We start from the raw sequence: 11,203 nt of genomic DNA, 5'->3' as shown, positions 1-11,203 counted from the left end.
TGTCTGCTAGCTGAGATGGTACTTTACACTGTGTCTGGTAGCTGAAATTGTACTTTACACTGTGTCTGCTAGCTGAGATGGTACTTTACACTGTGTCTGCTAGCTGAGATGGTACTTTACACTGTGTCTGCTAGCTGAGATGGTACTTTACACTGTGTCTGCTAGCTGAGATGGTACTTTACACTGTGTCTGCTAGCTGAGATGGTACTTTACACTGTGTCTGCTAGCTGAGATGGTACTTTACACTGTGTCTGCTAGCTGAGATGGTACTTTACACTGTCTGCTAGCTGAGATGGTACGTTACACTGTGTCTGCTAGCTGAGATGGTACTTTACACTGTGTCTGGTAGCTGAGATGGTACTTTACACTGTGTCTGGTAGCTGAGATGGTACTTTACACTGTGTCTGGTAGCTGAGATGGTACTTTACACTGTGTCTGGTAGCTGAGATGGTACTTTACACTGTGTCTGGTAGCTGAGATGGTACTTTACACTGTGTCTGGTAGCTGAGATGGTACTTTACACTGTCTGGTAGCTGAGATGGTCCTTTACATTGTGTTTGCTAGCTGAGATGGTCCTTTACACTGTGTCTGGTAGCTGAGATGGTACTTTACAATGTGTCTGGTAGCTGAGATGGTACTTTACACTGTGCCTGGTAGCTGAGATGGTACTTTACACTGTGCCTGGTAGCTGAGATGGTACTTTACACTGTGTCTGGTAACTGAGATGGTACTTTACACTATGTCTGGTAGCTGAGATGGTACTTTACACTGGGCCTGGTAGCTGAGATGGATACTTTACACTGTGTCCGGGAGCTAAGATGTAGAGCTGCAACTAACGATTATTTTAATAATCGATTAATATGGCGATTCTTTTTTCGATTAATACGATAAAAAAAATACAAAAAAACCCATTAATTTCTAACCCTTTATTCAAGAACAGAACTGACGGTGCAAATTCACAGTGCAAATTGTTTTCAGAATGTGCACAAACAGGCACACAATTTTGAAAAAGTTATTAATAGTAGAATGGATTTAATTTTATTTTCAGAGATGAGCAATTTATTTGAGTTTTGTTTAAAAGTTTATTGAAAATTGAAAGGTTGTGGAAGTAGGCCAGAGTTTATTAGAATAATCCAGTGTATTTAGGATTTTTTGACAATTTTGAAAAAAGTTAAGATTTGCAAGGATTAAGCTATTTTCAAAGATTTGTGATTTTCTATCATTTTATTTGAAACTTTATTGAAAAAGTAAAGGCTGTGGAAGTATACCAGACATTGTTAAGATACTCTGGTATCTGTTTGAGGTTTTATATTCATCAAAATATTATAAAAGTCTACATTTTTCAAAATGGTATGGGTTGTTTCCACCCGGTCCCTAACGCGACACTGCAAAATAGCGTCTTCCGAATGTGAGACGAATGTTGAATATGAAACTAATTTCACCTCGGTCAATTAACACACTTCAATATATTTAGTGTAGCTCCCACACCTTGGATAACTTGGGTTGTACTTATTTCTCTGCCTCCACCATGTGTTTCAGAACAACGTCTCTCCGATAGTCTTTCTTCTACCTCCGCTCTACTCTGCACTCAACTAAACTTTTTTTTATACTCCAACATCTCTGTGACTTATTGAGTGGCGTAATTGTCGCGCGACACAATGAATCAATAATTAAATGTGTTGCCAACGGTTTCAATAATTTAATCAATTTGTTGTTGCAGCCCTACTGAAGGCCAATTTATACTTCTGCGTATATACGGACACGCACACAGGGAACGCCCTCTCCGTCAAGGAACTCCCTCTCCGTGCCCTCTCTGAGGCCCTCGCAGAGCTCTGCGTGCACCTCCTGATTTTCCTGACTCTCCGTTTGTCCGTCATTTAACAGATACCCCTTGGCTGTGATTGGTCCGTATTAAGAACCGCTTGCATCAGTGGCGGGGTTGCCATGACCAACAAGAGAACAGAATCCTTTGACCGCCATTGTTGTAAGTTTTTACAATTCGTTTTTCAGCTAAACAATACATGTAAATCAGCATCTGAATTAAAATGTGACGAGAAATGGGCAGTGTAGTTGCTGAAAATGTGCTTATTTTATTGATGAAACGGCTCATTTGTAAATTTACTCCTGACTTTTCGATAACCTAGCTAGCATCGCAGTGCAGCGCTATCTACTGTTCTAGCGGTGAATTGCTTTCAGCACGCAGAGCCATCGGAGTAGTATAAATTCAACCAATCCGTAAGTGCGTCTGTCCGTAACGGAGTCGGAGAAGTATAAATCGGCCTTGAGATGTTACTTTACACTGTTTGGTAGCTGAGATGGATACTTTACACTGTGCCTGGTAGCTGAGATACACTTGCTTAATATAATACTTACTCAATGCTCTCTGGGCTTCCTGTCAAGGTGCAGGGCCGGTCCATCATGCCTCCACTGTCTGTTGACAAACACACACAGTCAGAACTCCCTGACATTATCCGGACAGGAGCCTGTTGAGTAAGGTACAGGCCTGCTGGTCTGGCCTCAGATTCAGAGATGACGAGGAATCTGCTGTGGGCTGCTGGTATCTACACTTGAACACTAGCTGGGGATAATGGGCTGCTGGTATCTACACTTGAACACTAGCTGGGGATAATGGGCTGCTGGTATCTACACTTGAACACTAGCTGGGGATAATGGGCTGCTGGTATCTACACTTGAACACTAGCTGGGGATAATGGGCTGCTGGTATCTACACTTGAACACTAGCTGGGGATAATGGGCTGCTGGTATCTACACTTGAACACTAGCTGGGGATAATGGGCTGCTGGTATCTACACTTGAACACTAGCTGGGGATAATGGGCTGCTGGTATCTACACTTGAACACTAGCTGGGGATAATGGGCTGCTGGTATCTACACTTGAACACTAGCTGGGGATAATGGGCTGCTGGTATCTACACTTGAACACTAGCTGGGGATAATGGGCCTCTGCTCTCAGTCAGAACCTACCGGCAGCTATCTGGATCTTACAGCCGGACTCCAGCTGGATTCTCGTTATCTGTTCTCCTCCTCGTCCAATGACTGACCAGCGGAGGGAGGCAATGAAGGAGAGGGGAGATTGGAAAAGGTCAAGCTTGTGCCAGTTTGAAACGAGCTCAGGTCAACTGCTGTAGGTAGGGTGAGATTGAGTCAATTGTTCAAATTGAGTTGACAGAACTAAAGGTGGACTTACTGAATCCAACCATCTTATCAGGCACTTTGAAGTCTTCTGTCATAATAGCCCTGAGCAGGAGGAGAGAAAGGAGAGAAAGAGAGGAGGGATAGAGGGGGGAGGGAGGGAGGAAAAAATCTATGTGGTGACCCTGACATTCAGAAAGACCACTCTGAAGGTTGTGCAGATGATGAGAACATGATACTTGACTGAGAACGTGGATGTGACAGACATGCTAACACGCAGCCAGACTCATTATGTCCCACAAGACAGATCATCGCTGGCAGAAGGCATGCAGGGCTCACCTTTGATGTACCATTCCACCAAGCTGGTTACCTACTGGAAAACAGAGAAATCAGAATGTGGTCAATCAAGCTGAAACAGAGGGAGGCAGGTCTGGCTCCATCAGGCTGAGAGGAGAGGGAGGGAGGAGGAGGGGGAGAGGAGAAGGATGGATGGAGCTAGGGGGGAGAGGGGAGCAGTTGGAGATGACTGACTGCACTGTGTCAGTGTTTGACCCACAGCAGGGTGCCACACTGCTATGGAAATTAGACGTGTGTGTGTGTGTGTGTGTGTGTGTGAGAGAGAGACAGTCATTCTGAGAGGTGCTGGTCGGGTCACTGGCTGCTGGTAGTGACTTGACTCTGCCAGCAACCAGGGGGTCTGCTGGGTCAGTGGGGAGGAGGCTGCTCACACCAGACCTGATGTCTACGGACGCCTCACGCAATTTTATGGTCGTTTGCACTTATTTTCACTGCTAGAAATGAATTGAGGTAAAGACCTGGAATGGGATTGCTGTTGCTATGAATATAAAGGGCTATAGGGTACCCAATGTGACTCCAGTTTCAGGCCAAGCACTGAGGTGGAATAAACCTTGGAGGAAAACAAAACGAAAAACCTCTAAAAGCTGCAGAACGGAAGATAGGGTTGATACTGGGCCCCGCCCCCTCACTCTGCTAACAGCACAACAGTGAAAATAGCAAAGCACGTTTAAATGTGTCACATGTTACAAAGAGTTACATCATAAAGAACATGCAGACAGGGAAGAAGCTTGTGGGTATGAATTTTTGCATGTGTCTGTGAGAATGTCTCAGATTTAATCTGTGGCAGATATGGTGGTATGATTAAACAACCTGTCCAGGAATTTCCAACATTCTACAATCTGCTGATTACGTCAGACAACGCCAGCATACACACACACACGTTTCAGAGAACACCAGCACACACACCTCTGAGAGCAACTCAGCATCAAGCAGCCAGGGGTAGAGCATTTGACTGCAGATTGGGAGGTTGCAGGTTCAAATCCCCCTGTACATCGGTTGCTAATTCCATCACTGTTCCTACTATACACCTCTGAACGGATGACTGGCTCATGCCGGTCAAGGTTGTAAATGAGCACGCTCGCTAATGCTCTCCTGACCTCGATGCAGGCCCAGGTCACCTGACGACAGTATGCTGCAACATGGAGGGGGCTAATTGGCTGAAGGAGGCCACCGAGTTATGTAATTAGGTTAGCTGCAGCTCTCCTGACACAAGGTCTCTGTTAACCTAGCCTGCTAGCTATCTGATAATCTGCTAGCTAGCTGTAAACCTTTGCCAGCCTGCTAGCCAGCCTGTTAGCTTGTTAGATAGCCCGTTAGCCAGCGTGTTGGCCCTCCAGCAGCCGCACGAGGTGGGCAACAGGAGGAGGATGACACAGGAAGGGTGGTTTCTTCACCAACAGGCCAACCCCCAGCAGGACAGGACTGTCTGTTCTTCAGTTAGTGTGTGAAGTTGAAAGTGTGTCAGTGCACTTGACAAAGTGTGCGCACTCGGAAGAGTGTGCGCACTCGGAAGAGTGTGCGTGTGTGTTCTTGAAAGAGTGTGTGTGTTCTTGAGAGTGTGTGTGTTCTTGAGAGAGTGTGTGTGTGTGTGCTTGAGAGAGTGTGTGTGTGTGTGCTTGAGAGAGTGTGTGTGTGTGTGCTTGAGAGAGTGTGTGTGTGCTTGAGAGTGTGTGACTAAAAGCTTGGGTGTGTGTGGACTTGGAAGTGGGTGTGTCCCTGAAAGAATGTTGTGTGTGAGTGTGTGTGAGAGGTGGTGTGTGTGTGCGTGTGCAGTTCCTTGCGGGGCAGCTTACCTCCGTCGTCCATGGAGCGTTTCTGTGCTGCGTAACCATAGAGACTGGGGTCCACTCCTGAGTTGTTGTTCATGTGGGGCATCTGCTCTCCTCCCATCTTGGCTGCAATCTGGGGGCAAGAGAGACATCATGACATGTACGTACCAAACTATGTAAAAATAAAAAAAAACATGACTATGGAACCATTTTACCTGGGCGGAGCCAAGACACACCAGCCAGTCTGAGTACTCTCAACTCTTAATTAGCCACCTGTCCATTCTAATTATCTCTTCTCCAGAGAGACGTACACTGAAACCTCGACACACAAAAGCACCAAGCTCTCCCCCTAATCTCCCTCGTCCCTTTGAGAAGTATACAGTTTCACTCAAATTACACTCAATTGAGATCTCAGTCTGGCAAGAAATTGATGTAATTTTGTTGTAAAGATACAGTAACGCCAATTACAGGCAGCCAATTAGAGACATCAGTCACCTGCAGCACCATCATCCTCCACTCTTTAGCTGCTGGTGAGGGAGGAGGGGGCGGGTTTCCCTAACCCTACAAAATACGCAGGGGTGGGGGGGAGGGGGGAGGAAGTTGTGGGGGGTAGGGGGTTGGGGTAGGTGGTAGTGGATGGACACTTTGTCCAGCATAACTGCCTTTTCTGGGAATGTTGAGGGGCCTAGCCGTGTAAAGGCAGGGTAGGGCCTAACCCTGGAAAGGCAGGGTAGGGCCTAGCCCTGGAAAGGCAGGGTAGGCCCTAGCCCTGGAAAGGCAGGGTAGGCCCTAGCCCTGGAAAGGCAGGGTAGGCCCTAGCCCTGGAAAGGCAGGGTAGGGCCTAGCCCTGGAAAGGCAGGGTAGGCCCTAGCCCTGGAAAGGCAGGGTAGGCCCTAGCCCTGGAAAGGCAGGGTAGGCCCTAGCCCTGGAAAGGCAGGGTAGGCCCTAGCCCTGGAAAGGCAGGGTAGGCCCTAGCCCTGGAAAGGCAGGGTAGGGCCTAGCCCTGGAAAGGCAGGGTAGGCCCTAGCCCTGGAAAGGCAGGGTAGGCCCTAGCCCTGGAAAGGCAGGGTAGGCCCTAGCCCTGGAAAGGCAGGGTAGGCCCTAGCCCTGGAAAGGCAGGGTAGGGCCTAACCCTGGAAAGGCAGGGTAGGCCCTAGCCCTGGAAAGGCAGGGTAGGCCCTAGCCCTGGAAAGGCAGGGTAGGGTCTATCCCTGGAAAGGCAGGCCTAACCCTATGCCAGCTATGCACGCTGCACATCACCACCCAGAGACGGCTGTAAAGTAGAACAAGGTTACCACACTCATGGGAGTCAGACCAGACAACCAGCCACTTGTTAGAGCTGGTCTGGGAGGAGAGGAGCTGGTCTGGGAGGAGCTGGGAGTGAGGAGGGTTACTCTGGGGGAGTCTAGAAGCTGACGTAAATTTCCCCTGAGGAACCCTAACCAGGGGAGGGGCTGAGAGATTCCAACCAATCCCTGAGAGAAACTTAAGCTGACTAGGACACCGTCTTTGGAATCCACATCTTAAATAACCAGAAAAAACATACAGAACTTCACCCTTCAAAATAAGTGGCTGTGTATTTAATTGTATCCTTAATTTGTAATATAACACAACCATAGTAGTTTTGTGAAAGTACATTAGTCAGAGAGAAGCTGTAGGCTAGCAGGAAGGACATGCTAGGCGCTCATAAAAATGGAGCTGATAAATGTCTGGAGTACTTGGTGTACTAAGACCACATATCAGAATCTCCAGATTATGCAACATACAGGCTGTGTTCTAGCACACTGCGACCCAAGTTCTAGCCCAGACCAGTACTACTACATCATAGACAATTGGAATCAATAAACATTGTGCTGCCTTCGGGTCATTGTGACCCACCGTTGTGGCAGCACAGGGGTTAAAGACAATTTCCAGAATCCATAACTGGGAGGGAGGGTCCTATTTTAAGGTCAAAGCCCCCCCTTTAATAATGCAGCTGCACATGCAGCCTAGAGCTGTCCCTGCAGCCAGTGGTTAGGTGTGGGTCTTTACCACCTGAACACACATGCTGCCATTCTCAGGCCCTGGTCACACTGGTCTAGAAGCAACATCTACTACTAGCTACCAAACCCAGTGTTAAGTACCATCTCAGCTACCAGGCACCATGTAAAGTACCATCTCAGCTACCAGACCCAGTGTAAAGTACCATCTCAGCTACCAGGCACCATGTAAAGTACCATCTCAGCTACCAGACCCAGTGTAAAGTACAATCTCAGCTACCAGACAGTGTAAAGGACCATCTCAGCTACCAGACAGTGTAAAGGACCATCTCAGCTACCAGACAGTGTAAAGGACCATCTCAGCTACCAGACAGTGTAAAGGACCATCTCAGCTACCAGACAGTGTAAAGGACCATCTCAGCTACCAGACAGTGTAAAGGACCATCTCAGCTACCAGGCACCATGTAAAGTACCATCTCAGCTATCAGACCCAGTGTAAAGTACCATCTCAGCTACCAGACAGTGTAAAGGACCATCTCAGCTACCAGACAGTGTAAAGGACCATCTCAGCTACCAGACAGTGTAAAGGACCATCTCAGCTACCAGACAGTGTAAAGGACCATCTCAGCTACCAGACAGTGTAAAGTACCATCTCAGCTACCAGGCACCATGTAAAGTACCATCTCAGCTACCAGACCCAGTGTAAAGTACCATCTCAGCTACCAGACAGTGTAAAGGACCATCTCAGCTACCAGACAGTGTAAAGGACCATCTCAGCTACCAGACAGTGTAAAGGACCATCTCAGCTACCAGACAGTGTAAAGGACCATCTCAGCTACCAGACAGTTTAAAGTACCATCTCAGCTACCAGGCACCATGTAAAGTACCATCTCAGCTATCAGACCCAGTGTAAAGTACCATCTCAGCTACCAGACAGTGTAAAGGACCATCTCAGCTACCAGACAGTGTAAAGGACCAACTCAGCTACCAGACAGTGTAAAGTACCATCTCAGCTACCAGGCACCATGTAAAGTACCATCTCAGCTACCAGACCCAGTGTAAAGTACCATCTCAGCTACCAGACAGTGTAAAGTACCATCTCAACTACCAGGCACCATGTAAAGTACCATCTCAGCTACCAGACAGTGTAAAGGGCAACCAGAAGAGACAGCTGAACATGCTGTATTGGGGTGGGAACCTAAACCCCTTTGGTCCGCTGCAGCCTGGATGCCAGTCCCGGGGTTAGCTCTGCTGAGGACAGGGCTGGTGGGCACCCTGGGAGGAGGTGCCAGGGTAGGGGTTAGCTCTGCTGAGGACAGGGCTGGTGGGCACCCTGGGAGGAGGTGCCAGTCCCGGGGTTAGCTCTGCTGAGGACAGGGCTGGTGGGCACCCTGGGAGGAGGTGCCAGGGTAGGGGTTAGCTCTGCTGAGGACAGGGCTGGTGGGCACCCTGGGAGGAGGTGCCAGGGCAGGGGTTAGCTCTGCTAAGGACAGGGCTGGTGGGCACCCTGGGAGGAGGTGCCAGGGCAGGGGTTAGCTCTGCTGAGGACAGGGCTGGTGGGCACCCTGGGAGGAGGTGCCAGGGCAGGGGTTAGCTCTGCTGAGGACAGGGCTGGTGGGCACCCTGGGAGGAGGTGCCAGGGCAGGGGTTAGCTCTGCTGAGGACAGGGCTGGTGGGCACCCTGGGAGGAGGGGGGTCAACTCCCATGTGCTCCTGCCATATGCTCATCCTGTTCAGAAGAATGTGTTTTAGTGGGGCTTGCAGCCTGTCTAGGGACACGAGAGACAAGGCTTTCCAGACTGCCTCAGGGTTGGGTTAGTGTCCTGTTGCAAGTCTGGTTTATCGTTTCCATGATGTGCAACTCAGGAGTACAAGACAAGGCGGGGGACATGGGTGAGACATGACTCGGCAAACAGGTGTGTTTAAGCACTGTGAAAAAGTCCAGGCATCACAAACACGTAAAGTGTTAGGCACTGACTAGTGTGAGAGGCTGTGCTCTGTAATGTGGGATTCTCTGCATTCTAAACATCCTAGAATGTTCATTAAAGGGGCTCTGGGGCCATCTGAGCCTGTGTCTCAATCCACTGGCCATGTCACTGCAAGCTCCTGAGACATAAAGCTGAGAGCTACTCTTGGTGCGAGGGCACATGGTCTTCAAACCACACATTATGGAGAGGTGAAAATGGTGCAAGAACTGAAAAATATGATTGGGTATGGGGCCTAGACACAGGATATTGTGACAAGTGTCCGTGGTTTAGAAATACCTCCATTTTACACTACGCACACTAGTTGCTTCGTGCTCACTGCCTGTCCTAAATCCATGGACATTTTACGTCGACTTTAAAAAGTTGAGCTCGTTATCCAGCTAAATGCATAACTGGCTAACGTTTTAGGACAGCGAGTAAGACTGACCAGCTGTCAATGAACTAGTTATTTTAGTACAAGGAATTTGTTGTAACAACGCGGGTATACTACAGTTGCCTCAAGATATTGCTATATTTGCTCTGACTACGTTCCACTCAAGTCCTTCCGCAAAACGAAGAATTAGCTAGCTACAAAAGCTAACGTCTGTCTAATGTAAGCAAGACTTGTTGCTAATTTAAACGATATTTAAAGTTGAATTTAAATATCGTTACAAATGAAGCTAGCTATCTTAGTAAACAATGTTATAAATTGCTAATACGACCTACTATTAAAATAAACTAATTAAACGCCAGCAACGTTCGACAGCTTGCTAAAAGTCAAAGATGCCAACCCACACTAGCTCTGGTAGCTAGCTAGCTTGCAACAGGATTCGTGGGATTAGCACATTAGCTATGCTACCAAGCTAGTGCTACATAGCAGCCAAGTGAGTAGGCAGTAACACTTATCCTGGGTGACCGACATTACTTTACTCAGAATGTTCTTTTTTTCCTGGCAAACAAAATAACAGATACAAGTTAAATAGCCGGATTTGGTTGACAGCTAGCTAGGTAACTAACTTTTGACAGCGTGGATGAAATCAGCTGTTAGACTGGCTTCGACATGAACTAGGCCACAACCACAACTGGTCATCTTAGCTGGATGCATCAGCTCGTGCTGGCTAGCTAGCTACAGCTAACTAGCTAGCTTTAACTTCTGAGGCTTTACAACAGGTTGCAGTTTGTTGCTGTGCCTAGTTTTTTTAAGTTTCCTTCACTTCTATATCACGCAAGTTACGCTTCAGTTACGTCAGTATTGTTTTGCCTAACTGTTGACTTGTTCTTGGGACTGTTTATGGAGTGTTATTGGCCCGCATTCTCTAATTTGCACGCACAGCAATGCTGGGAGTCTTAGCACTGGGACCGTATGGCTTGTTCGCTAGCCTGCTAGCTGTGCTTACAGGAGGACTGTGTGTTTTTTTCGAGTGAAGGGGGTGGGGGGGGGGGGGGGGGGGGGGGGTATGGGTGTACGCTGGTTAAAAAGTGCACTCCGCCACCACGCCGAAATGTCTTGCTCGTTTGTCGTCTGAAATATATCAGTGACTCATCGGTGAAATGTATTACCTGTCGAGCCCGGTGTAAAGCGTCAGCGAAGCCATCCGCTTTCGTTCCAGGCTGAGCCACCGCGGCCTGTCCCTGCACCAGCTCCGCCATCATCATCATCCCTACTACGGCAGCTCTCAGAAACACCGAAAAAAGCACTGGCGAGCAGACCAAGCGACACACGCGCCGACCCCAGGAAGAGGAAGCTGTTTGGGTAGAAGTGAAATCTCGCGAGTGCCGCGTCAAGCATCCGTTGACAGAGAGCGCTCTCTTCTGAAGACACGCGTTACTTGGCGTAGAAGATTAGCGTTTCACCGGAAGAAGATTCCAGTTTGTGATTGTGTAATTGTGCTCAAGTAAATCCTGGCTATGTGATGATGTATCTTCAGACTTGTTGAAATAACACATTACGTGAAGCATTTTTATACTTAAAAATGCTTTA

At 48.1% G+C, this 11,203-nt stretch overlaps 1 protein-coding gene across 3 annotated transcripts in view; it reads right to left on the bottom strand.

Annotated features, from left to right (window-relative positions):
- Positions 1-10,987, bottom strand: part of fubp3 (far upstream element (FUSE) binding protein 3) — a 26,152-nt gene extending 15,165 nt beyond the window's left edge. Inside the window, exons 1-6 of one of the 3 annotated variants that reach the window (XM_084693543.1) lie at positions 10,783-10,987; positions 5,304-5,412; positions 3,493-3,523; positions 3,209-3,258; positions 2,986-3,057; positions 2,374-2,431 (exon numbers count right to left, since the gene is read on the bottom strand). In XM_084693543.1, coding sequence (XP_084549669.1) covers positions 2,374-2,431; positions 2,986-3,057; positions 3,209-3,258; positions 3,493-3,523; positions 5,304-5,412; positions 10,783-10,881 — 419 coding nt within the window. In that variant the 5' untranslated portion in view covers positions 10,882-10,987. Of the gene's footprint in view, positions 1-2,373; positions 2,432-2,985; positions 3,058-3,208; positions 3,259-3,492; positions 3,527-5,303; positions 5,413-10,782 lie in introns of all 3 variants that reach the window. The other 2 variants (XM_084693542.1, XM_084693544.1) reach the window with 2 other exon arrangements.
- Positions 10,988-11,203: the final 216 nt, after the last annotated feature.

This window comes from Hypomesus nipponensis, chromosome 27 (genome assembly GCF_054491055.1).
Source record: "Hypomesus nipponensis isolate SF chromosome 27, ASM5449105v1, whole genome shotgun sequence".
NCBI classification, from domain to species: domain Eukaryota; kingdom Metazoa; phylum Chordata; class Actinopteri; order Osmeriformes; family Osmeridae; genus Hypomesus; species Hypomesus nipponensis.
The sequence above is the reverse complement of the archived record's forward strand: the minus strand, read 5'-3'. Positions and strand labels throughout refer to the sequence as shown.